This window comes from Dermochelys coriacea, chromosome 15 (assembly GCF_009764565.3).
Source record: "Dermochelys coriacea isolate rDerCor1 chromosome 15, rDerCor1.pri.v4, whole genome shotgun sequence".
NCBI lineage: Eukaryota > Metazoa > Chordata > Testudines > Dermochelyidae > Dermochelys > Dermochelys coriacea.
In genome coordinates, this window is record NC_050082.1 from 10,797,802 (window position 1) to 10,824,127 (window position 26,326).

At 44.2% G+C, this 26,326-nt stretch overlaps 2 protein-coding genes across 4 annotated transcripts in view; one reads left to right on the top strand and one right to left on the bottom strand.

Moving 5' to 3' along the window:
* Positions 1 to 2,619: 2,619 nt before the first annotated feature.
* C15H12orf43 (chromosome 15 C12orf43 homolog) overlaps positions 2,620 to 26,326 on the bottom strand; it is a 28,334-nt gene continuing 4,627 nt past the window's right edge. The window contains exons 6-9 of one of the 2 annotated variants that reach the window (XM_043498003.1): positions 19,465 to 26,203; positions 11,883 to 12,002; positions 9,198 to 9,403; positions 2,620 to 3,091 (exon numbers count right to left, since the gene is read on the bottom strand). In XM_043498003.1, coding sequence (XP_043353938.1) covers positions 25,834 to 26,203 — 370 coding nt within the window. In that variant the 3' untranslated portion in view covers positions 2,620 to 3,091; positions 9,198 to 9,403; positions 11,883 to 12,002; positions 19,465 to 25,833. The remainder of the gene's footprint in view (positions 3,092 to 9,197; positions 9,404 to 11,882; positions 12,003 to 19,464; positions 26,204 to 26,326) is intronic. The other variant, XM_038372827.2, reaches the window with a different exon arrangement.
* On the top strand, positions 4,671 to 24,191 carry HNF1A (HNF1 homeobox A). 2 transcript variants are annotated; one of them, XM_043498002.1, is made up of 10 exons: positions 4,671 to 5,289; positions 13,234 to 13,433; positions 14,303 to 14,489; positions 15,126 to 15,364; positions 16,739 to 16,941; positions 19,523 to 19,724; positions 20,632 to 20,823; positions 21,120 to 21,241; positions 21,597 to 21,738; positions 22,640 to 24,191. In XM_043498002.1, the coding sequence occupies exons 1-10, from the start codon at positions 4,955 to 4,957 to the stop codon at positions 22,765 to 22,767; spliced, it is 1,950 nt and encodes a 649-aa protein (XP_043353937.1). In that variant the 5' UTR covers positions 4,671 to 4,954; the 3' UTR covers positions 22,768 to 24,191. The 2 variants fall into 2 exon arrangements, with proteins under 2 accessions (XP_043353937.1, XP_038228747.1); XM_038372819.2 differs by having other exon boundaries at positions 16,784 to 16,941.

Consider the following 26,326-nt stretch of genomic DNA (forward strand, 5'->3'; position numbering starts at 1 on the left):
ATGATCAGTGTCAGTTCAGATTTTTTTTAAGCATCTGAACTCCAAGGAGTCCCAAATGGCAGGAAAGAGGATGATCTTGTAGTTCAGGCTTGGAGAGCTGTCCTCTATACGTGGCTCTGCAACATGTTTCCTACATGACCCTGGAAAAGTCACTTAACCTTTTGGTACCTTGGTTTCCATCTGCAAAATACCCACAATCATAAAGCAATTTAAGCTCTGCAAATGAAAAATGCTATATAATTATTTTAATTCATCTACCTTCTCAGAGTATAAAGAAAAGGAGTACTGGTGGCACCTTAGAGACTAACAAATTTATTTGAGCATAAGCTTTTGTGAGCTACAGCTCACTTCATCAGATGCATTTGGTGGAAAATACAGTGGGGAGATTTATATTCACACACAGAGAACATGAAACAATGGGTTTTATCATACACACGGTAAGGAGAGTGATCACTTAAGATGAGCCATCACCAGCCGTCATTCCTGCTGATGATGAGTGGAACTTGGGCTCCTGTGACTTGGCTGCACCATAACAAAGCCATTCGGAAGAGAGATTCCTCAGTTTATTCCCACATACCATGAATATGGAACCTGAAGGTTGTTTTTCTTTTTTACTTTAGTAAGAATGAGACCGAGATATAGAATAATTCATTTTTGTGTAGGGGGGAGGGATAGCTCAGTGGTTTGAAGGTTGGCCTGCTAAACGCAGGGTTGTGAGTTCAATCCTTGAGGGGGTTACTTAGGGATTTGGGGCAAAAATTGGGGATTGGTCCTGTTTTGAGCAGGGGGTTGGACTAGATTACCTCCTGAGGTCCCTTCCAACCCTGATATTCTATGATTCTATAAAAATGCAGTCAGGGAGCAAGATTCTTGCAATGACATGAAGCAGTCCCAGAATCTTCATCTCACCCTGGGGCCTTCCTAATTGTTCCAAATTCCTTTTTTGAAAGGAAAAGTGTCAGGTCAAATTAAGTCTAGAATTTGGGGTTTTGTGATTTTAAAATAAGTTTTACTAAATTTAATATTGATATAAATGATCTAAAAAAAATGAACTGTAGAATGAGTGTTTGGATTTAAATCTTCCTCTGTAGTGACTGCAGCCCAGACATTACAACACTGTGATGCTCAAATATATTTGTTAGTCTCTAAGGTGCCACAAGTACTCCTTTTCTTTTTGCGAATACAGACTAACACGGCTACTACTCTGAACACTGTGATAGTGCATCACGGTCTGAAAGTGAAACTAACAAACAGAAGTGAAATTTACTATTATATTTTAATTGCCCAGGAAATAATTTTCTATTTATATGAAAAGGGGTACTGGTAGGTCAAAATAGAGCCCAAACTTGGGATTAGAAAAAGTTCATTTTTACAAAACCTAACAAAAATATTTCCAAGGTTATATTTTATTATTATTGCTGCAAAGAATAAAGTTTATTTTAAAGAATAAGATTCCTTTTCAGCATCTTTGTAATATAGATGAACCAGAAAGTGAAATTATAGGAAACAAATATGAACTTGACTAGTCTAAGTTCATTATTTACTTTTTTGCAAATCAGAACAACAACAAATGGATATAAAACTGGCAATGAACAAATTCAGGGTGAAAATTAAAAGAAGGTTTCTAATCATCAGAAGGGTGAGGTTCTGGAACAGCTTCTCAATAGGAGTTGATACAAACAACTTAATTAGTTTTAAGGGAGAGCTGGACAAATTTATGAGAACTGTACGATAGGATTGCTTGTGATAGTGGGAGTAGGTCTCACTTCTGGTTTATATCATATGTTCCTAAAGCTCATGTATCTGGGTTTCAGCTGACAACTGATGGGGATCAGGAAGGAATTCAACCCACAATGTATTCTGTGAGAATTTTGTTATCTCTTTCCTTTGAGGCATCAGGGATGACCATGGGTGGAGATGGGACATCAGTGGGGTGGGCCAGGGTTCTGAGGTGGCACCAACTCCAAACATTCTCTTTCTCAAGTGTTTGGGTGACTGTTTCTTGCTCATATGCTTAGGGTCTAACTGATCGCCATATGTGGGGTTGGGAAGGAATTTTCCCACCCGTCAAATTGGGAGTGACCCTGGAGGTTTTTCACCCTCCTCTGCAGCATGTCGGTCACTTGCCAGGCTTATCTGGATATATCTCATGTAATCATTTCCCTGCCATTACATAGGCCTTGAGTAATGGTGTACCTTGGCCTTCCTATTCTATCGCTGTGGCACAAAAGTCTAGTCTTCTGTGGATCCTAATACTTAGGTCTCATTTGGGTTTCATGGTGTTAGTGGCCTGTGCTATACAGGTCAGACTAGGTCCCTTCTGACCTTAAACTCTATGAAATTATTTCAGGTTTTATCTAAAAATGTAACCCAGGGCAGGAAACATTTTTAACCTGAAAGAGTCCTTTTAATGAGTGTTATATATTTCTATACACAAAGAGAATGCATGCACCATTAACCTACACTCCAAATCAGAACTGTCATTTAAAAAAATAATTAAATTACTTTTCTATTTTTCCCTAAGTACTGAGGAACACCTTAGACCAGACAGAAACTTTAAATGTTTCCCTCTAAAGTTTTCCACCCACAGTTGTTTGATCAGAATATGAACTCTTTGTCTAGACATTGTCCAATCTGCTCTTTATTTTGTTGTATGTTTGAGACAACAAATACAAACATTCTTAAAATAAAAAATACATTTTCAGTCTGAATGATTGATTTTAGTTTAAGGAAAACACCACATGAAAGAACAGCAGTAAAGAGCATAGCGTACATGCATCTCTTTTGCAACATGCTGCAGCAACTCTGGGAACACTATGGCTGTTGTCTCTGCATGCAGAGGTCCTTGAGACATAAAGGTGCAGCACACAGAAAATGAGGGGATTGCAGTTTCATAGCTACATGCATCACAACTGGGTTTTGTAATTACAACAGAAGCTTCCCAAACTTACAATTGGGGCTCAGGACTACAGTATGCTGTGCCTTTAACCAGGCTGAGGCTGGGTTCCAGGACCTGGTCAGCCATGTTAACTTTACTTGTGTATTCTGCCCTGTGCCAAGGGGTGAAGGTGCTTTCTGGAGCAGACTTCATCTGTAACAAAGGCAAACTATTAGTGAAAATCCCTGCTGAAAGGCTGACCCAACAATCCACTGATGATTTGTTGTCAGAAGCAGCCCTGGGAGTTTTGCTGGCCAGGGCAGAAAATGTTTTTAGTGCCCCCTATCATGGCCAAAGAAAACAAAAAAACACCAAAGAAAAACAGACGGCCAATCAGCCAAGTGGAGAGAAAAAAACACCACCAAAACCGTTGGAACTTGCCAGTAAGGGCAAACACCTTCCTTGCCCATTTATATAACTGGGCCTGCTTGTTGTGTTGTCAAAATGGGGATCCATTTTGAAAAGGAGCTTTGTTTTTTGCTGGTTCAATATGCACTTGAACCTCTACAAAGTGAAGCTTGGGAAGCCCCCAAAGGGAAGGGAGTGCCCCAGGTCACTCCGCAGCATCACCTTTGGTCAGTTCTTGGGCTGCGGTGGGAGCTCCATCCAGCCCTCCTCAGCTTGGGCCTTAGAGGGGAGCATATAAAAGGGGGACAAATATGGGAGAGAGAATCTACAACGACCCCCTTAGTAAAACGTTCTGGTTAAAATCCTCCCCTCTCTGATCCCACCAGGGAAACAATCATCCATTCCCGGTCAAGATGGCACAAGATATAAAATCAGTAGTGGGAGATTAGACTATTACAAATTGATAATTTTAATTATGCCTTCTGTTAGCCAGTCAGAGTAGATACATTAATTCACAGGTGTTAAGGTGAAAAGGAACCATTATTAACATCTAATCTGACTTAATATACAACAGTGGCCAGAGAATTTGACCAAGTCATTCCTGCATCAAGCCCATACCTTTTGGGATAAACTAGTGCATATCTTTTAAAAAGACATCCAACTGTGGGGAGTAGATCCCTAAATCAGACTAGTGGAACTATGGTGTTGATAAATGAAGTCACTGTGGGTGGCACTCATAAGGAGAGGAGGAGCAGTTATAGGCAAGCGAGGAACCTTTAGAAGTGCACCAATACCCAGAACACAGCTTGCATGTTTATTTTGTTTGTCTACTTAGACTGTAAATTGAGTGGGGCAGGCCCCATGTCTCCTTTATAATCTGAGTACACAGTGTGAGCACTCATCCAGTGAATAATAAAGGCAGTAGGTTACAATGAAGAGCAATGGGGACAGGTAAGTGTCAATGTGGGGAACTGGCTCAGCAGTCATTTAGTGCCTCAGCCTGTCCCACTGAAGTCAATGGGAGCCCTTTGAGAATATTAGAATAAATCCAGAGGTCATACTTGATACCTGGGGTGTGGTGCACAGAGATTGGCCCAGCTCCTGAGGCCGCTAATTCCCAACCCAAAGGTTTTGGTGGGGCTTAGCCCCATGCTTCTGGTTCCTCAAGCCTATCCCTGCTCTTAAACCAATAGGGGCAAGAACCAGTCAGACTCCTCCGCTCTCACTTTCTCATTCAATTTTCTTTCCATTTCTCTCTTCTGTCTCCCATCCTGGCTTTTTCTCGTCCACTCCTTTTCTCTTCTGCCTACCTACCTTTTCCCCTCCCCCCCCCTTGCTGCACTTTGTGAACTGCTGCTGCAGTGCTGAAGTCCAAAGTTCAGTAACTTGCTAAGCACACGGATAAATATGAACCTTGGAGAATTTACACTGCTCTAATGTAAACAGATAGTCAAGGGTCCCTTTATCAGCACTGGCTCAGGACAGTTGTGGGGGGTCTGAAGTGGCTCATTTTTGTATTTTGTTTTTTTTGGGGGGGTGCAAAGGCGGGAGTCTATGCCATTCCCACTCTGCTGACAGTCGGACGTGTTACCTCAGGAACATGGTGTAGGTAAGGCTGAAGGCAAAACGTGCTGAAATTCAAATCCAAGGGACACTAGACTGAAGACCATGGTCTCTAAGCTGAGTCATCTTCAGGTGGAGCTGCTGGGAGCACTGCTGGAGTCAGGGCTAACCAAGGAGACCCTGATCAAAGCACTCGGGGAAGTGGACCCCTATGCCCTCCAGAGTGAAAGCCAGCGTGCCATCAGTGCCATCCAGGCAGAAAAAGGGGAACCCTGTGCTGAAATTCCCAGTCTGCCCAATGGGATGGAGGAACCCAGGATGTCCGAGGAGGAAACCTCGGATGATGGGGAGGAATTCACCCCTCCAATAATGAAGGAGCTGGAAAACCTGAGTCCCGAGGAGGCTGCTCACCAGAAGGCTGTGGTGGAGAGACTATTACAGTAAGGACATGGTTTTCCTTTCCCCTTCTTGCTCTCTGTTCCTTTATTTCTCTTTCCTTCACCTCTTCCATGAAATACCTTAGGGTTCACAATTGATCTAAGTGTGCAGATTCTCCCCATCAATACCAGCCCCCAAAACCCAAAATTCACTGAACTGACAAGGTTCATGTTCCTTAATAATGTTCGATTTCTTTCCAATGACATTTCAAACATACGCACACACAAAACACCATGGGGCCCAATTACATATTAAAAGTGATATCATCATCTGGGAAACAAGGACTTCAGAAAAATCTGGGAGCTGTACAACTTCTGTCACTTTAGCCGTCTGTCAGTTTTTACAGAAGCCACCATTTCAGTTATTAGAAAAAAAATAAGAAAAGAAGCCATCATATTAGCTTTCATCATGTAGCGTGGGAATTCTCACCATAGGAGGGAAAAATACGCCTAAGTTCTCTTGCCATTTTTACCCGAGATGTACATTTTTATTTTACTGACTTTAGCTGGAGTCAAGTATTTGTCAGTAGAGACAAATTAAGGAAGCCTGATCTTCATGTCTTTGTGCACTTAAGACTCCCATTGTTTTCAGTGGGAATTTCAGATGAAGGACTGCAGGCCAAATTGGTTGGCAATCCAGGTCAACACTCAATGCTTCTATCCTCCATCTCCCATCATGAACGCTGAATATAGACAAGTTTGCATTCTACAGACTACTGTTGTATGACTTGCCTTAACATGCAATTATTTATTCTTAATAGCAAAAAAAAAAAAAAAAAAAAAAAAAAAAAAAGAGCTTCCTGAACCAATCACCCTCATTTCACTCCAGTAAGCACATGGACAGAAACAGAATTGTGCTCCTGTAATTCTAACTCAGCAACAGGAATCCTAGGGGTTCCAATGGCTGGTCTGCCTGAGCAAGGACTTCAGGATATCGCCTTCAAATCCATCTAACACATTTAAATCCTTAGCCACAAAATCTCATCCGTCTGACTCTCCAAGATTAGGAGCAGACAGGAGGCACAGGGTGACTGCAATGTTCTGGAGACTCAAACTGCTACTCACCATCTTTTTGGGGAAAATTAAACTCCAGTTAGAGGATTTACTGGCTTTGTGGCCATTCCTTTTTAATGGGGAAAGGATATTAATACAAAACATAATTTAAAAAAGTATGCACCAAACCCCAGCAATAGCCCCAAGGTAGAGAGATAGCACAGTACTTAAAGGGTTAATATTGACTGTAATATTTAAGAGGGGATGGTTCTATTGCCTGACCTCTAGAGAGAGTCTGGGCAGATTTGGAGCTGATCACATTACAGTAGCTGAAGGAAGAAAACACACTGGAACAACACTTACCTGAGAGGAAAGATGTTCCTCGTAATTCAATCTTCTTTTCCATCCAATAAACCCCTTTCCTTCTCTCCCTTTTCATTTTGTCCCCCTTCCTCTTTCTTACATCCTTGCTGTTTCCAACTCCCCTGTTCTATGTCTGTTTCCCTCAGATTCTCCTTTCCTATTCCCACCCCACACACACACTTGTCTCTGTCTCTCATCAGCCTATTTCTATGTATACCTGTCTGTGAGTGTCCGTCTCTCTTTCATATTGCTTTTACCCATCTCCTTCTCTCTCTCTTCTCCGTAAGCCTGTGTAGAGATCTTGGGGCAGTTTGAGCTCCAGTTGCACCGGGCGGGCCCTGGCTAGTTACTAATTATCCAGTGGCTTTATTATTTCTCTTTTGTCTTATAAATTTATAAACGAAAAGACCCTGATAAGCTTTTTGATCATTAACTTCTGATGATTTATCAGGTGTCTCTCCATAGAGAAAGCCATGGAAGCTAAAGAAGAGCACCTGGCTTTATCCCCTTTTTAATAAATGGATGAAGCAGGAATTAAACTCCATCCACTGTGCTCTGGTAAAGAGAATTTCACAACTGGAGGGAATTCCTATCCAGGAGTTGGGGATCCAGTGTGGTCCTTCACCCCCACATCAGAGTTGGCATAAACTCTGGTTTCTGATCTTTCCCATCTTTCCAGTTGCCCTGTGGTTTCTGTCAGTTTCAGCACAAAACTAATTTCTATACCACATTTTTACAGTAATGCTGTGTACTTCTTCAGCATTTTCTAACCGAGGATCTCAAAGCTCTTTACAAACTATGAATGAGACATCATCCTCATTTACAGATGAGGAAACTAAGGCACGGAGAGATTAAGTGCCTTACCCATGGTTACATGGGAAGTTGGTGAAAGGACTGGAAATAGAACCAGGATCTTCTGGAACCTGGTTCTGTGTCTTAACCATAAGGCATGGAGCATATTGACCCAAACCCATTAAAAATGTCTCCTAAATGGGGCAGTGGATAGACAGGTCTGATAAAAATCTCTGCCTTTCTGCACAATTTTAAAATGCAATTGTGTATTTGGGGAATTAAATTAAAAACATTGGGGTCAATATCAGAGACTGAAGATGGGCAAGCAATAGCTAACAACTAAGAAGCCCCTCTAGGAAAAAAAAACTTTTTACTAGAAGAAGGCCTGATGGGCATGTCCTTAGAATAATAATAATGTATATTATATATAAATAATCTTAAATAATATAGGTGTTTTTGAAAATGCCTCAATTCACTCAACAAAAGGAACAGGATTGGAGGTGTGGTAAGAAGTCAAGATATATTATACATAGTACAAAATGGTGTATTATAGAAATCACTTCCTACCAGCTGGGGCACAAGAAAGGAGAGTAGCCTTGCTCACCAAGCACAACGGCATGTAGAACAGAGCTTCTCTGCTTGCAAATTCAAGGTTGCTCAAAAATCTGAGTGCACGATTTTGTGGTATTCAAATACACAGGGTGAACTGAGGCACTATGAAAGTGAAAAAACCTCCTTGTGTGTTACCAACAGTTTTCAGACTATTGTAGATCACATCTCAATCAAAAGATTGTCTCATGGACACCTCACCTCCTCTTCATGGTCACAATAACTTACTTGCTTACATGGGAAAGTAACATAGGAAAAGGTTTAATGTATTTCTGTGCTTTTGATGTACTGCCTGGGAACAAGCACAATGTGACCAGTCACTTTTCTGCAGACCATTAGTATGTGCTCTGTGCAGAGCAGTTTGTGAACCACTGTATTACACTGAGTAAATCCAGTATGGAGGCAATTGCCCCCTCACATAGCTCTAAGTTCACTTGCTGGAGTCCATTACTCGTTGCCCCTACAGAATACACTGAGAATGTAATACATAGGGAGGTTTCCTTAGTGCAGAGCTAGTGGGCCAGCCATTTACCCACTACACTGAATCCCAGAAGAGAGATAAGGGGTGGGATTTTCAAGAGTACCTCAGTGATTCAGAAGTACAAGTCTCATTGCTCTTCCATGGGACCCACAATCCTAAATAATGTAGGTGTTTTTGAAAATGCCTCAATTCACTCCACAAAGGACAGAACTGGATGGAGGAGTAGTATCAAGTCAATAGTAAATTCATTTGTGGGGGGAGGCTATGGGGCAATTATTAGCTATTCCCTATGGAGAAGATAGAATACAGATTGCCTTTGGTGGGGGACAGGGGAAGGAGCAGACTTCAGTTGGTGAGGGGTATGTGGCCAATGTATAATGAGGAGTCAAGATAAGGGCTGCTGTATAGCAATTTTTCCCTCTAGGGCAAAGGGTAGAATTCCAAAAGGAAAGAGGGAGGTTGAGATAAGATTTTCTGGGCATATTTTCTGAAGAGGAAAAAGGGAGATGTAGAGGTAAAAGGCCCAGCCCTTTCCCCCAGGGAGCTGGTTGCTGAGGGGCCCTGAGCTGAAGCTATAACACCCCTTTTATGTCAGCATATGATTGTATAGGCCAAGCTAAGGCAAACCAAGCAAAGTTCAAACAGAAAACAATCATGCTACGGCTCCTCTTACCTTCCCTGCTCTCTGCCTATCTCAGGTCCAGTCTGTGCATTGAAACCGGTGAAAGATGTCTGGCTGTCTTCAATGGAAAGGACTGGAGGGATGATCCTGAGCACTTCAAAGCTCTGGACCTCCTTTGAACTTGTTTCCAGTTCAAAGCTGGAGGAATTCAGAACCTGCCTCCAAGAGATCAAATCAGATCTTTTGCACAAGGGAATCTGAAAAGGATCAGACATTGCAGCCCTGAGAGGTGGTGGAGAATAAAGGAAGGAGGGTGGACAGAAAGACAGAATGAGGACCAAAAAAGGAAAAAGAGAGATTGGGAAGAAAAATCAGAGAGAGTGAAGTAGAAAGAAGGTCCCCTGAATGTTACATCCCCAGCTCTCTGGATTGGGTTTTCTTTAATGCGAACAACTTGATATTTACTTTCCATTTAAATTTGAGATGTTGCTATAAATTATCAACTAGCCTCTTGTTCCCTTTGAGTTTATAACTAACTACCTGGGTTACTTATTGTTCAAGTAACAAAAGGGAGGTGAAAACGCCCTCAAAAAGCAACCTCATAACTGAGGAAAGGAGCAACTGGAATGGAAGAGATAGGACCCCGTACCCCAGGAGGTTATATAGGGCCAGGGAGAGAGCCTATGCTCAGGGGACAAGGAGAAGCTGAAGGCAAGAGACCAGGACCTAGAAGATCGGAAGGAAAAAGTGAAAGTCTTATCTGAGGATAAGGAAAATCTGGAGATAGACCCTGAAGAATGGTAAAGCAATGGAGGTAGAGTTTGTACTTGGGAAGAAAGGGAAGCTGAAGCCAAAATGAGGCAGGAAGTGGTCAGATATTGAACAAGGCTGGGATCCTTTTGCCGTCCTAAGAAGAAAAGGAGTACTTGTGGCACCTTAGAGACTAACAAATTTATTTGAGCATAAGCTTTCATGAGCTACAGCTCACTTCATCAGATGAAGCTCACGAAAGCTTATGCTCAAATAAATTTGTTAGTCTCTAAGGTGCCACAAGTACTCCTTTTCTTTTTGCGAATACAGACTAACATGACTGCTACTCTGAATTTTGCCGTCCTGACTCACTAAATTCATTGGGCACTTTGCCCAAGTAAGACGAGCAAGACTGGGCCTAGAGTGAAATCCTACTCCTACTGAAGGCAAAGAGTTTTGCCATTGACTTCAGTGGGGAAAGGATTTCAACCTTGGTGTTTGTGTCTATGGGGAAGGCACTATGAAGATAAGTGATAGTCTGTGACAGTGTTCAACTGACCTAGCAACCGCCTGATTACACTGAGTGACTAAGAGAAGCTTTCAAAATAATGCCAGAAATTTGCAAGAAAATAAGCCTTCCGTGATTTTTTTTTCACTGAGTCACATTGAAATCTTGTAGGATTCTGAATTTTCTCCAATGTTTCAATGATTTCTTCTTCCTAACTATTTCTTCAGGGACAGTTACTCCAAATTAAACCACCTGTAACTTTTAAAATGTTTGCTCCAGAGACACAAGTTGCCTTAATAGTGGTTTGTGGCACAACTGAACCTTACCTTAGGACAATGGAGGAGGGAGGGGAGAGAACTTCAAATAAATACTAAAAATGGAAAAAAGAAAGAAAAAAAACAGCTTACTCTACAGTATAACCTAGGATCATGAGGTTTCTTTACACAGGAATTAAAGTGTTGGCTTTGACAGTGCATGTGGACCCAGTTAAGGCTTCATCTATTCTATACCATGAAACCACCCTTTACCCATGTTAGGGGACATCCATGCTGTAAACAGCTCCCAAGTGCAGATGCACTTGAATTGTTGACACACCTTGGGAATGTGGGTCTACCTTGGCACCCCATAGTGTTCTAAATTATGAAAGAGTGAGAGTCTCATCCTCTCCCAAATACCTCCCGACTCCTTCCTGACAGAGAGCTGGGGATTCTGATCAGAGAGAGATAAGTAAATGGCTCAGATGCCAAGTGGGAAGGAAGTCAGTATGTTACAGAAGCTTCTACGGGGGATCATGAATCCCTCCCTTTCTTCGCTAGCTGACCCAGAAACATGATCTGAAAGACAGGGCAGAAGCCTTGCCCTTGAGCATCTTCTAATCTATCTATGTACAACAGAATCCTGGGCCAGCTTGGGACTGTTGGGTACCTCTTTAAAGAAGGAAAGTGCCCAGGGCTCAGCTGCAGGCTAGATTCATAGAGGCTGTGTGAAGAGAGACCACAATAGGGAGGAGATTAGTCCTTGTCTCAAGAGGTAGTAAAGGAAACACCAAATGCTTAAAGCTCAGGAATGGGAAAAAATAGGCTATTTGGGTTGCCCTAATTTGGGGTCTTTGAAGAGTACAAGGGGAGAGGTGGAAAATGGAGCATTTTGGCACTGCTCCACCATCAGAGAGGAACCTGTGGTGCCATTTTAAGAAAAGAGATTTCTCCAGAAAGCTGGCCGTGTCTCAGCCTCCTGCCACACTTTAACTGCAGTTGAGCTTGCTCCTTGGATTGTCTGGTTGCTGTGGAAGAGGCTGCAGCAGGAACAGAGATAAGGGTGTTTGCGCTGAGGGAACAGGTGTGGACTTTGTCCTCCTTATCGCTTTTCAGCTGCTGACAACCCAGAGTCAATAAGGCAGCTCTCTCTCACCCGCCACCCCCAACTGTCCTGCTGTATTTTCCCCATAGTCCTGGGTATTTTTCTCTTATTCCACCCACCTGCTACTTGTATTTGGAGATGACATCAACATTATCTATACCGTGTTGGGATCACGTCCAGTCCAGTCAGTCCCTCAGGCATTTCACATTAGAAACACAGAGGGAGGCTCCATGTTACAGCTGCAAAGAAATCAGACATTTCTCAACATGTGGGTTGTTCATGCAAGAGTTTTGTTTGGTTCTAAACTGCTTGGTTCAGATCTTCCGAGTTTTACTGAGTTTCAAGTTCAGTCAAACCGAAAGCACTCACCGAAATTCAATCATGATCGCCTTAATCAGCCCCATGGTTATTCTAATGTTCGGGAACCTTAACAGACGTTCTGATAAACCCAATCAGATTTACAACTATTATGAAATTCCCAAGGTCCATTTACTATTTTGGGGTTTTATTCATGCACAATTCTACCCTTCTTAGCTTGTACAATGGAGTTGTTGGGATTGTAAATAGGTGTTCATTTTTTTTCCTCTAAGTACATAGATTCAAAATGGAAAATTTGAAAGAGCAGATGTATGCCTATCTGTATGTGTACATGCAAAGTGCCATATGTGCAAGGACATGTGGCTGGTGTATATGGTTGGTGTCTGGTACAGGAGTCTCACGTGCATAAGCATATATTGTAGAGGAGGAGGGTTTCCTCTTCAGTTCCTGAATCATTTCCAATTATTTTGGGTTTGGAGCTCCTGTCTCTTGGCTGCTCCACTGTGGGTTACCCCAAGCTGGATCAGAGCCAGAGTGCAAGCGAGGATGAGTCGGTCTGATATTAAAGTGAACCCAGTTTAGGAAAGTACACTGCATTATCTGTGAGCACACATCCCCCCCCAGACAGGGAAGCAGAGAAAAAGAGACCCACCTCCTGAAACTGAAAAGCAGAACCCCGAACATACAGCATTGTGAGAAATGGAACCCTGGGACATCATCTGCTCCACCCCTCATCCCTCTCCCACTGCTCCAGAAGTGACAGGCTCTTGGTCAGAATTGAGCTACACAGGAAGGATGGCATAGAGGAAATTGTCACCACTGCTACTCCAAGGAGTTCAGTCTCCAGGGCTATCAAAAATACTTGCCTAAATCTTTTAATGAGTAAGTCATTTAGCTTGGAAGTTGGGTCAAACCACTGCACAGAGTGTCACCCTGAAGAAGAGATTTCCTTGGAGAGATGAATGGCTATTATACAGCATACTAAATCTATCCTATGTGCCTCATCAAAGGCAAAGCGTGAACAGAGGATTCATCTCTCTCATTGCTTCATGCAAGAAGTGTTGGCTGACATTCCTTGAATCCTTTCTGTACAACCTGGATACCCAGACAAGAACTCTATCTTTAATGACGTGCATTTTCTGTTCCTTCTAGAGAGGATCCCTGGAGAGTAGCAAAGATGGTGAAATCCTACCTCCAGCAGCACAACATTCCTCAAAGGGAGGTGGTAGACACTACAGGTTTAAATCAGTCTCACCTCTCACAGCACCTCAACAAAGGCACACCCATGAAAACCCAGAAGAGAGCTGCCCTCTACACCTGGTATGTCCGCAAGCAGCGAGAGGTGGCCCAGCGTAAGTACAGCAACAGCAAATCTCTCCTAACTCTGGTGTCCTATAGTTCCCCCTACCCTCATCTGCAGTGTGGAAGGCAGGGGAGGGGGGGCCCTTTCTAGCAATAAGGTTAAACAAGTCCATGTCACCATTCAATAGGGGTGGCCAAACTGTACAAAGGAGAGCAGGCTATAGCTCCCATCTATCGGTATATCCAAGTGGGGGCATTGACTTGGACTAAGATAGAGTACTGCCCAATGAAGTGCATTTATGAAAGCACAGACAGCATAGCTGATCACCAGCACTGATAGAACCCAGGACCTTCAGCACCAGAAAAGAGTTTTCTGCCATTTCATCTAAAGTAGTAATTCCTTTAGCCATGAATAAGTAGCAGGCTGTAGCTCTGGGGTCAGCCATTAGTGGGATATCATCTCACACGTACTAAGCCAGCATGTTACAAATACATGCTTAAAAGGATAGCCTTTGCAGCTTCCACCTCCATATGAACAAATGTAGCTGTAATCTGTTTAATTTTATACATATTAGAGGGGCCCTAGTAAAATTAATAACTTGGTCTTTGGTTGGGCCTAGAGCTTTGGACTCTACATGAGCTGCATCCACCCCAGCTCCTGCTGCTTGTTCCGTTTCACTGCTTCACACTAGGAATCAAGATGCACCATGTCCGATGGTCTCATTGGGGATGATCTTACTCATTTTAGACAAATATAGAGCTTTATTTAAATCTCATCTAGATTTTGCACCTGCATTTGTTCAATAGTAGGAGATGCTGAGTGGGATAAGCTGCTCTGAGCCAGTTGAATTCCAAGTAAGAGACCATTACAGAAACATCCTATCAGCAAGCAAAGCCCCTTGCCCATTTGTGTTTCCAGAGTTCACACATGCTGGTCAGGGACTCGTGGCAGAGGAGCCCATGGGAGACGACCTGCCCACCAAGAAAGGGAGAAGAAACCGCTTTAAGTGGGGTCCTGCCTCACAACAGATCCTATTCCAAGCTTACGACAGACAGAAGAACCCGAGCAAGGAGGAGAGAGAGGCATTGGTGGAGGAGTGCAACAGGTGAAGGAGGGCCTCCAGTGTTGATGGAGGAGGGGAAAAGAGAGGGATGGAATGGGCCTTTGTGTGCTCTTGCTATACTGCCAGAAACCATACTCTACTCTGTCAGGGCAATAGGGTAGCAGTAGATTGAAATCTCCTCTTGTTCTTTCTTTGGGATACAATTTGCAAAACGCCATGTAGTGAAATCCCAATACACAGACAGAGCAAGAGAATGATTGTCTAGAGCCAGCTTTAGAACAAGCTTCCAGCACTGAGCTCTCACTGCCTGTTATTCCCATCCTGGGCTCCAACAATCTGGCTCTCTACCTACTGTAAAGAACAGCCTGCTCATCCTGCCCTGAGCCTCTACTTACAGGTGACCAGGCACAACGGCATGCACACAGACACCAAAGTCATGAACACACCACACACTCACACAGAGCATGCCCCCAACCCCACTCCATGAGTGTATCATCAAGGGCCTGGTGTTGTAGAGACCGTGCCTGGTCAGAGGAGGCACCACAGCATGTATTGGCTGATTAGGGAGTCAGCCCCGTGCTATCAATCATTCGACAGTGCTCCAGCTCGCCAAACAGAAATAAAGTATTTCCTAACGCAGGAGACCACCAAGGTCCTTCCTATGCTCTTTCCTGACAGGGCAGAGTGCATTCAGCGTGGCGTCTCCCCATCACAGGCCCAAGGTCTGGGCTCAAACCTGGTCACCGAGGTGAGAGTTTATAACTGGTTTGCCAACCGTAGGAAGGAGGAGGCCTTTCGGCACAAGCTAGCCATGGATACCTACAGTGGGCCGCAGCCCAGCTCTGCTCCCCCACTGACCTCTCACAACTCTTCCTCCCATCAGCCAACGCCTGCTATCTCACCAAGCAAAGTCCATGGTGAGTACTGACTACAAAGAGGGAGTTCTGGAACTGGAGACTGGTGAGCCTGCAAGTTCAGGCACCAAGGCCATTTCGAAGTCTGTCCCTTCAGAAGCTGCTCAGTAGATGAGAGAGCCAAACTGATGTGGGGTTTACACAAGATGAGAGTGTAGGTGATAAAGGGATATCTCTGCATGCACAAGATGAGGGGAGAAGAGTGACAAGTGGAGTGAAGAGGACATTGGAAGCTCAATGCTGAGGGAGTGCCTTACAGTCAGTTCTCATTCATTGCTTGGTCACAGCCCCGTGATGAACAGCAGTCAGTAATCCCTATTTCAAGAGCTCACCTGTTAGGGTGTATCAGAGGTTAATTGTATACCCTTTCTTCTCACATGCATGTCTCCCTCTTTGGGAGCCTCTAACTGCCATAAGCCTGGGACACAAGCATTCTTGACTGAATTGTTAGAAGTTAGGAAAAGTTACCCTCTGCGGCCTCAGCAAGCCAAAACAGACTGACAGTTTTCATAATCACTGAAAGCAGAAGAGTGGCATCCCTGCCTCCTTTCTCTGTGGTAGCCAGATGAACAAGCAACAAGTACCTGTGTTCAGCAAGCTCACTTTTCTATTATGTAATGCTCAAGTGCTTTGTCCTTCCTAGTGTTTCTAGGCAAAAGTCCTTGAGATGTCAGTGTGTTAGCGAAGTAGTACCAATCATCACTGATCTCCTGGCCTGCAAGAGACACTGCAGCTAGAGCACAAGCGCTAACTCCCCTTCTGTGCAGGGAAGGGAATAAAGCTGCTACCTAACCTGTCCTCAATACTAGAGCAGGAATTTAATGGTGGAAATTCCATCATCCCTCTCAGAGTAAGAGGTTGCTAGCAATCTCCCTTGACACAATAGAGTAGAGAGGGCCTACCACTTAAAAGTCTAGAAGAAAGAATTCCCCTCTCCTTTCGACGAGCGGTGGTCTCTCCAAGGAAGGATTTGGGTCTATTGATGAGGCCAGCGAAGCCCAGGATTGAGTGAACCTGGAAGACTGAGTTTCCTTCTCACTTTGGGGTAGATGCTATCACCCAGACTCCCTTCCCTTCTATATTTACTCCCAGGAAGAATTTCTAACCAACTTAGCTACACAGCTTCTTTCCCACAGGGATACTCAGCCCTGCACAAAGCCGGTACATTAGGAGATTACTTGTCCAAGGCCACCCAGCAAGCTACTGGGAGGATTAAAACTTTGGCATGTTCTTGGTTTCCAAGTATCATGCTCAGTCCACACAGCCCCTCAGCTCTGAAACAGCACCAGAGAAGGAGGGCTGCCTCAGTGCACCTGGCACTTCTAAAGCAAATGCCTAGAAAGGGAATTGAATTTATTGCTTGTCATAATTTACTAGATCAGCCTCAACTGTGGGAACAAAGTCTCTCCTTTTCTGACATAGGAATGAGGTACAATCAGCAGCCAGACAATGAGGCCGAGTCTTCCAGCAGCAATCATCATGGGAACAGCTCCATGGTGACCACCCAAACCATTCTTCATCAGGTCTCTCCCCCTGGACTGGAGCCAAGCCAGAACCTATTGAGCACAGACACTAAGCTGGTGAGTGATCTATACTCTAGTCCTGGTGACTCCATGATGTCAGGGAATCAAAGGAGAACCCCTGGGTTTGCAGAGGACAATATTCAGAAATATTTTCCAGACTGCTGTTGGTACTGCTGTGGGGAGTTGATTCTCACACCATGCCACCTAGTGGTGGGGGTGGGTACTGGGAGCATGAAGACTAAGTAGGACTACCCTATCCAGTTATTGCCCTGGGATTAATCGAAACAGTATGGTACACCTTTCAGTAGGAAAACAGAGCCCAAGACATCTAATGACACACCTGTCTTTAACCTCCCCATCCCAAGAGGTCTGTTCCTCTCCCACTGATCCATTACCTCTCACTTCTGATTGAACTCCACACTCAGCAAGATAGCTGAAAAGAATCCAGTGGAATTAACAAAACAGGGACTGTTACCTGCCCTGACCCATTTGTAAAAGTTAGGTGCAACAGACCCATCTTGCATAGAATTCCTACCCATAGGTTTTATACAGTAAATCTGGATTGGACCAGCCTAATCATATTCATCTTGAGGCAGATCTCCTTTGGATATCTTTCATTAACTAAGTCTCCTCCCATGTGGTTTGTATCGCTATGCTAAGATTATATGATTCATCATTCTTGCCTGATTTGCACACTTCGCTTGGATTGTATGCTACATAGAAAACCTGTTAGCAACAAGTTTGTATTGCTCCATAGCTGTCCTGGGGCAAAGTTCAATTCATGAATCCAATTAAAATCTTTACAGTTACCCAGTCACCTTGCTGATTTTCTGGTCACTCCTGTGAAGGAAAAGTCTTTCCACAAGACTTTGAAAATCTCCTTTTACTGCTGTATACAAAAAAAGGACACTGTCAAGATGGTTAGTCCAACCATTTACCCTATTGCTCCTTAATCTTGTTACAAATTCAGTGCAAATGTTTATGTTTAAGTAGTTCCAATGCTTTATTTAACTATATATTATATATATAAAATTTATTTATTTTAAGTGTTCAGCTCTGGCAGCTTAACACTTGTGATACTTTTATAGGACTTTTTAACTAGGGACCTCACATGGCTTACGGCAGGGGTGGGCAAACTGCGGCCTGGGGACCACATCTGGCCCTTGAGCTCCCATCAGGGAGGAGGGTTGCGGGCTTGCCCCGCTCTACATGTGCTGTGGCTCCCGGAAGCAGCGGCATGTCCCCCTTCCAGCTCCTACGTGTAGGGGCAGCCAGGGGGCTCCGCATGCTGCCCCTGCCCCAAGCACCACCCCCACCCATGGGTTCCTGGCCAATGGGAGCTGCAGGAATGGCGCCTGTAGACAGGGCAGCGCGCAGAGCCACCTGGCCGTGCCTCCACATAGAGCCGGAGGGGGGACATGTCGCTACTTCCGGGAGCCGCTTGCGGCAAGCGCCACCCAGATCCTGCACCCCTGACCCCCTCCCATGCCCCAACCCCCACCTCAGCCCTGATCCCTCTCCTACCCTCCGAACCCTTCGGTCCCAGCCCGGAGCACTCTCCTACACCCCCAACCCTCATCCCCAGCCCCACCCCAGAGCCTGCACCCCCAGCTGGAGCCCTCACCCCCTCCTGCACCCCACCCCTCAATCTTGTGAGCATTCATGGCCCGCCATACAATTTCCATACCCAGATGTGGCCCTTGGGCCAAAAAGTTTGCCCACCCCTGGTTTACAGACTACAACCCTCAACCTCACTAGAAGGTAGATATGAATTATGAAGTTAATCTGAAAGTTTGAAAACTGAGACACAGACAGGTTAAATGACTTGACAAAGGTCAGAAATTAAGTCAGTGACAGAACCAAGTCTAGAACTTAAAGTCCTGCTCTACTCACTAGCCAGATATGCTCCCTCTCTCTGTAACAAGCAACTCTGCAATAACGCACACTAGAATTTACACCCTTCTGGTGCATACTAACAGACTGTAGAGAAGCCCTAAGAAACGAAGGACTCATGAATTCCTTAAGTCACTTAGCCTCTCTGTGCCTCACTTTTCAAACTCTAAAATGAACTTCATATCTACCTTCTAATGGGGTTGTGAGGGTTAAAGTTTGTACAGCCTTTTGAGGTCCCTAGTTGCAAAGTGCTAAACAAGTATAAGTATTAGGCTGCTAAAGCTGAACATTTTTTTTTAACATATTAAAAGCACTGAAACTTTTTATACATAAAAAATTGCATGGAATTTTTAAATATGATTAAGCAGCAATAGGGTAAACGGATGGACTTCTGTACCTGATTTTCTCCTCCCTAACGTAAACTGAGGATAATACTTCACTCTATGGGAACAGAGGCTGAATTCACAAATATTTCTAAAGCACTTTGAGATTCTCAGATGAAAGGAGCCTGACCAGGGCAAAGTGCTACTGTTAATACCAGGAAAGCGTTCTTTAATGGTTAATGAATCAGCATGGAAGCAGCATCAAAGGAAGCATATAAACAGTACTCAGCTAAATGAAGTCCCTTCCAAACTGTCAGCAGCTGGATGGGAAACTGATCACGGATTGGAACTTTAAAGTGCTCACCATACTCCAGCTGTTGCGGATGGCATTTTCACAGCTCTTCTTTCTTCCTCATGCACAGATCTCTGCTCATGGGGGACCTCTCCCTCCTGTCAGCACCCTGACCGCTTTGCACAGCCTAGAGCAAAATCCACACACATTGAGCCAGCAAACCCAGAATCTAATCATGGCTTCACTGCCTGGTGTTATGGCAATTGGAGCTGGTGAGACCTCATCCCTGGCACCAGCATTCACCAACACAGGGGCCTCCACCCTGGTAATAGGTGAGCAGTGAACAATGTGGGGATGGTGGAGGGCTCATTGTGGTTTCTATCCCACACTCTGTTTATCAGGATTTACCCAGAAAGGAAAAAAAGGATCTACGATCATAATTGTTGCTCATTTCCTGAGCCAAAAGCTTTGAGGCTGCAGGGAAAAATATATGGGTGGGGGAGTTAATCACAAATATGGGGATTGTCAGGAGCTCCTCGGAAGCATTAGTACTTTGCACCAGTCCACATGATATGAAAACGTCCTGCTCCTGTAGAGTTTACCAGTTTAAATGTCACAAGTGGGGAACGGATGTCTAAGGAACTTGAGTAAAGGGATATAAAACCTTTTGTCTCCATGTCATTGGTTCAAATCCAGCTGTTTGGCAGCCTAAACAAAATGAAGCCCATGAGTCTAAATTCAGGTTGTTGTGGTTAGTTACACATAGCACACTTGCCTCTCTTGCCAGCAGTCTGAGGTGAGGTTAAAATAATGACTGGGCCATTAAACTCCACTCTCACTTTTAAAGAAGGTCTCTCCAGTGAAGGATAACAGCAGATTTGAACAGAATTGCATTGCGTGATCTGTGGCTCAACAGGGTGCCTTAGCTCAGGCGCAAGCAGTGGTGGTAAGAGCTGTTTGCATGGGGCTTTTCTGCAGAATAGGTTGCTCAGACAACTGTTGATAGACCTTGACTTTCAAAGACACTAAGTTCATTCACAACTCGACAATGCACAGCTGTAAAGCAACTCCCCCTGCCCCAAAGAGTCCTAGTTCATACTACTATTGTAGATTAGGCACAGCTATGGAGAACACTCCAGAATTTCTGCAGACCTCACTTTGGCAGAGGGAACAGTCATGCACTCCCAGTATGAGATGAGATGAAACAAGGAACTGAATATGCATGTCTTTATTTCTCAGGCCTAGCCTCCACCCAAGCTCAGAGTGTTCCTGTGATAAACAGCATGGGAAGCAGCCTTACTACCCTTCAGCCTGTCCAGTTCTCCCAGCAGCTCCACCCATCTTACCAGCAGCCCATCATGCAGCAGGTCCAGAGCCACATCAATCAGAGCCCCTTCATGGCCACCATGGCCCAGATACAGAGCCCCCATGGTAAGGGTTCAAACTGGATTTCCCCACCTTCACAGTCTCTTTTGCTTGTGAGGTTAACTGATGGCCCCTGGGCTTGCAGCACTCTGTTTATTATCAGAAGAATAACAGAAGAGGATAGGTGATTCCTCTCCTAGATCCATGTCCCACTGGTTGTGTCCGAGATTCAGGATTGACTGACAGCAAATTCATGTTGGTGTCACTTTGGCTAAGTTGATCTCCCATTTAACTGTTCCTGTTCCTAGTTAAAACTCTCAGAGCTCCAGCATCCACACAATCTTGTTTTCTTTCATTTCTAGCTCTCTACAGCCACAAGTCTGAAGTGGCCCAATATGCACATACTGGCCTTTTACCCCAGACCATGGTGATAACAGATACAGCAAATCTCAGTGCCCTGACTAACCTGACATCAACCAAACAGGTAATAAAGCAGGCAATAGTGTTTATCATATGCCTTCATTCCCCTACTTAAAACTGCACTGTGTATCACGTAGCATACTGCCTATCCCAGTAGAGCGTATCTGGCCCCCTGTCCGTGCCACTCCAGCAGGACAATCTTCCTCACCCCATCGCCTTGCCAATACCAGCTGGAACACTGGGAACATTAACCCAAGCTTCCTTGCTGCACTGCCAAGCAGCAATGAGTCTCCTTGGAAACAGGACCCGCTTGCTGTTTCCAATCCAGCTTGCCCATGTAAGTGCCTATTAGAAGGCTTACAGGAGACAGATCTGACCCAGGCACTGTTCCAAAGCTTAGGAAACATTAATTTTCTCAGGTGTTTACATCTGAATCAGAGACCCATACGGAGTCCGGGATCCACACATCAGTGTCACAGACACCAACAATACATTTACAGAACCAAGACACAACCATTCAGCACCTTCAGCCAGGCCATCGCCTCACCCCAAGCCCAGCTGGTAAGATCAATAAACTATCATTTTATACTGTCCCTCCATCCCTCCTCCATCTGCCAATACCCCAATGGTAGGACATAAATAGCATCCGGGCTTCCTATTCTGCAACAGAACTCCAACCAGGTCCTGGGGGATACAGAAAATGACATCATGAAAGGATGGTCTAAAGCACAGTCCATAGAAGGGATTTTTCAGCATATCCAAAGTGAGGTATGGGTGTGGATATGGGGCCTATTGAAGAACAAAGGCAGGAATAGTGGCCCTACACAGCCAAACCTGCAGAAGGCATTCAGGGCTGGGGATGCAGAGATTTCTTCGGGGATAGGATGTAGGGTAAAGCCTACCAACTCTGAGAAGACATTAGCAAGTCATTTCAATTCCACAGGAGTTGATCCCCATGATACTTTGAGAACAGCTTTGGATCTCGGAACGCAAGTCTTTGCATATGAAATAGGAATGGGATAAAGGAGTGAGGGCTTGTCTATAAAACCACTTAATGTGCAGCAAACTGGGGTGTAAATCTAGTCTGCCATGCACTAAGTGTCTGTGGGGACCGTGTTGCTGCACACTGGAAGTTCCACAGCGTGCTTTAATCTACATCTGTTTCAAAGAGGCATCGATCAAGGTGCACTATGGAACTTTTAGTACACTGCAGCAGGGTCCATACGGACACTTACTGCGTGGGAAGCTAGCGTGGGGTAGATTTACACCCCAGTTTGCTGTAAACTCAGTGTTTGTGTAGACAAACCTTAACTCTTCAGTGATGACAGGAAGATATCAGACCTTAGTGTCTGAGATGAAGAATCCTTAGATGCCATGTAGAAGGAGGGAAGGAAGGGAGAGGGGAATTAGAGAAGGAACAGATGAAGGAAACTACCATGCTAAAACTGCATGTTTTTAACAGTCTCCTCTAGCAGCCTGGTGCTCTACCACAGCTCTGACTCCACCAACAGCCACAGCCACTTGCTGCCATCTACTCACAGCGTTATTGAGACCTTCATCCCCACACAGATGGCATCCTCCACTCAGTAACCATGGTGACCAGTTCACAGGCGACTGCAATGACTGAGCCGTCAGGAGCACCTTCATCTGTGTTTGTGATTCACTGTCACTGCTGCCTTCCACAGGGAAGAGAGTGCCTGGCCCGGAGGCCTCCAGCCCCTCTCCACTGCCTTGCGTAAAGTCCTCACCCTCATCCAAACACAAAACGGGAAGAGGTTTTTCTTGAGCACAAAGCTATGAGCACACATCCAGAGCGGATGACAGAGGAGGACAGGGCTGACACCACTAGCTTCCACTGCTAAAGGGAACAATGGCCAGCACAGAGACCAGAAATTGAGGATTTCCACCGGAATAAGGGTCTGAATGGTCTATGACAAAATTGCAAAGGGATAGTTGGAATTCTCATTCTTCTTAACCTTAGCTGGGCTGCATATATATAAACCTGCCAATTCCACAGCAAGTCCTGCAGGAAAAGAGCAGAGCTGAGCAGCTAATGGCAGGTGAGCACCGCTTAAACACCCACCACTGCTGCAAACAGACTGATGGAAACTGAATGAGAGAGAAACTTTTCTTGGGGCAGACAGTACAAGAGCCCGAATACTGGCCTTACAGCTAAAAAGACACTGAGAAACAGAGCCAGGGATGACATGAGAACTATCCTCTCATTACAGAACCACTAACTAAAAACTTGCCATTTCTTTAACTTAAAAGGGACGCTGTCAATTTATTTAGGTTCAGAAATATGACTTACCCTAAAACAGCCCTGGCCTAGTGGAAGAGGCCTGAGTATTGTCAATAGTTCTACTTTGTTTTAAATTCAGAAATTAAAGCTGAGGAGAAAGGAATGTTTATTTCTCCACATCAGCAGGCTTGATTCTTGGTCTCTCACACCCCTCACAGGGTGATCAGTGGAGCCAGTGTGGTCGGCATTTGGGATGGGGAGAGAGAAAGAAGTGGCTCAACATAATACATCTGAAAATAATGGTTCAGAAATAAGGCTCTTTAAGCCCTGTCCCTCATGTTACACCATTGCCCCTTCTAACAGGGATTGTGTGTATTGATCTCTCTCACACGCATCAGATCTTCCCTGTAAAGATCTCCATATAGGTGGATTGTTTTAGTATGAATATAGTGTAACCACATCCTTAATTCTTAGCTCTTCACTGTGTGCTGATGCTACAGCCCTCACCTCTGTGAATAACCCCTCAGATTTCCATGGATCTATTTGTAAAAGTGAACGCTTTGAGTCCTGAGTCCCTAGTTATAAATGCTTCTAGTAATTCCTCTTCTTCTTTGTACTTTCATATCACTGAAGAGCTGCAAACAAACATAGGAGAAGCCATAATAAACTTCTTTCTGGGGTTCTAATGGAGCTGAAGCTATCAATTTACACTGTAGAGGGGACAAAACCCAATGAGGGAAAAATATGATCAAGCCTCTAAAAGAGTAAGAAACAATGGAGAATAAAAGAAACCATACAAATATGTTGACAGTGTCCCTATAGCCACCATGTCTTGTGACTTAAAACATATAGATGTAAATTGGTGCCAGTATTCAGAAGACTTTTTCCCTGGACTCTGATATTATGAACTATTAGAGCCTAATTTCAGTAACCAAAAATCTTAATGGAATTTGTCTCTAGGACTGATGCCACTCTCCACTCTGTGTTATCCTGTAAATATATTTAAACTTTCAGTAAACTGAAAGAAAACCATTTGAGACTGTTGTATATTTATCCCCTTTACAGTATAAGTGAAGTCAAATTTATGAGGAATCCAGAAAAAGTTTTAAAAGTCACATGATTTTCAGAAGTTAAAATTACTTATAATTGTAATGATGGCCATAAGGTATGGGATTTCTGTTGGGGTAGTAGGTTAATTCACAAGCTGATTTTCAAAATACTTTTGCAGTTTAGATGCCTGCAGGGCATTTCCTTATGTGAAAAATATCGGGGTTCTTGCACAAAATGTGGGTGACTCCCAGGACCCTACAAGGAGCAATATTTTCTCACTTTAGCATCTCAAGTTCCTCCACCCATCCAAATATTAGGTCTTTCTCTGAAATCTCAGAGCTGCAGGCCAATATTAGGAAGATACAAACAGTACTGAAAGCTGCCAAAAACTGCTGCTGCATCTCAGAGAGACAACATAGACCTGGTTGATGAAATAAGGACTTAAATGCAGTTACTGCCATGTTGGGCTCAAAGGCACCTATTTCTGGCAGTTCTACAGCATCATCAAATAGCTACAGACAATTGTGCAACTAAAGGCACATATGATGTGCAATACCTCTGTTAGCTGTGCCCATCCTAATGGAAGATGGCAGTTGTGCATAAGACATTATATTAAATAAGACTGAAGCATTTATTGTTATTGAATTCTACTGCACACTGGCAGATGTAATACCGTGAAAATAAAGCACTGAGGGAGTCAGTTTTGAAAGAAACACCTGCTTATAACAATGAAGTGACACTATTGCACAATCTTTTCATAGTTCTGCACAGGACCTCCGGAGAGGTGTATATTCCATGGGAATTAGTAACATGGCAGGTTTTGGTAACGTACTTCTGGTGATTATAGGAGTGGTAGGTGGGTCCCCAAGATTTGCTAGGATGTTTGTGGATGAGTCAGTCTCTCACAGCCTGGAGCCGTTTCTCCCATGGTTCTGGCAGCAGGTGGTGGGAGAGGTGAAATAGGAACTGATCCTCTGTCACCATCTCCACCAAAATCAGTTTATCACACATGTACACTAGCTCCGGAACACGGGATTTGGGCTGGATACATAGAAGGATCAGACCAGGGCAGAGGTGACTCTCAATATGTCCCTGTATTGCCCAAGTCTGTGCAGAATACAAAATCCTTCAGTGCAAGGTCTACATAACCAGCAATGCAAGTAATTGTTTTGTGATGGAATGGAAAAGGGGAGTTCCCCAAGGGATGCCCCCAACAAGGACAGTCACTTAAACTCTTACTCCTTTGACTCCCTTAAAACAGAAGCTTTGCCAATTGTTTCTCCACATTTCCAGCAGAGGACAATGTGCAGGAACTACCTTTGTTAACTTTTCACCATCATTCTTCCGTCCTGACCATATGTGGTTCATAGAGTGGAATCATCATTTACTTCTTTTCTGGTAATCTTCTTCTTCTTCTTCTTCTTCTTCACTACTCTGGGCAACGTTGTGTCCTCTGTACATCTGCCTTCTTGCCTCTTGCACTCTCCATCAATGGACCACAGAGTCTCGTTGCTGATCTGGCAACATCCTGCTATCTTCTGTTCACTATTATGCTCTCCTCTAGCTTTCTTCTTCCTTTTCTTTTTCTTCTTTTGGTTGTCCTCTGTGCACTCCTGTTTGTGAGCCTGGCTGGAATCCGGAGGCATCACAGAAAAAGCACTTTGCTTTAAGATATCTGCTGCTGACACAGCAGCCTCTTGGTATTTCTGCCATTCCTGGTCACTGTCCAGCTCACTGGAAGGGTTATAAGCAAAGTGGGAGGTAAGTATGTTACACTTTAATTCTGAATTCACCCAAAGCACAGACTCTACATTTATGCTAATCTCAATGGATTTATGTCTCAATAACATATTCCAG

Excerpts from the sequence above, each read along its gene's own strand:
- HNF1A (XM_043498002.1), top strand. The coding sequence starts at position 4,955 with ATGGTCTCTAAGCTGAGTCATCTTCAGGTGGAGCTGCTGGGAGCACTG. Across the intron at positions 19,725-20,631 it reads GGCCTCCACCCTGGTAATAG|GCCTAGCCTCCACCCAAGCT; the intron begins GTGAGCAGTGAA and ends TTTATTTCTCAG. Across the intron at positions 21,739-22,639 it reads CCTCACCCCAAGCCCAGCTG|TCTCCTCTAGCAGCCTGGTG; the intron begins GTAAGATCAATA and ends TGTTTTTAACAG.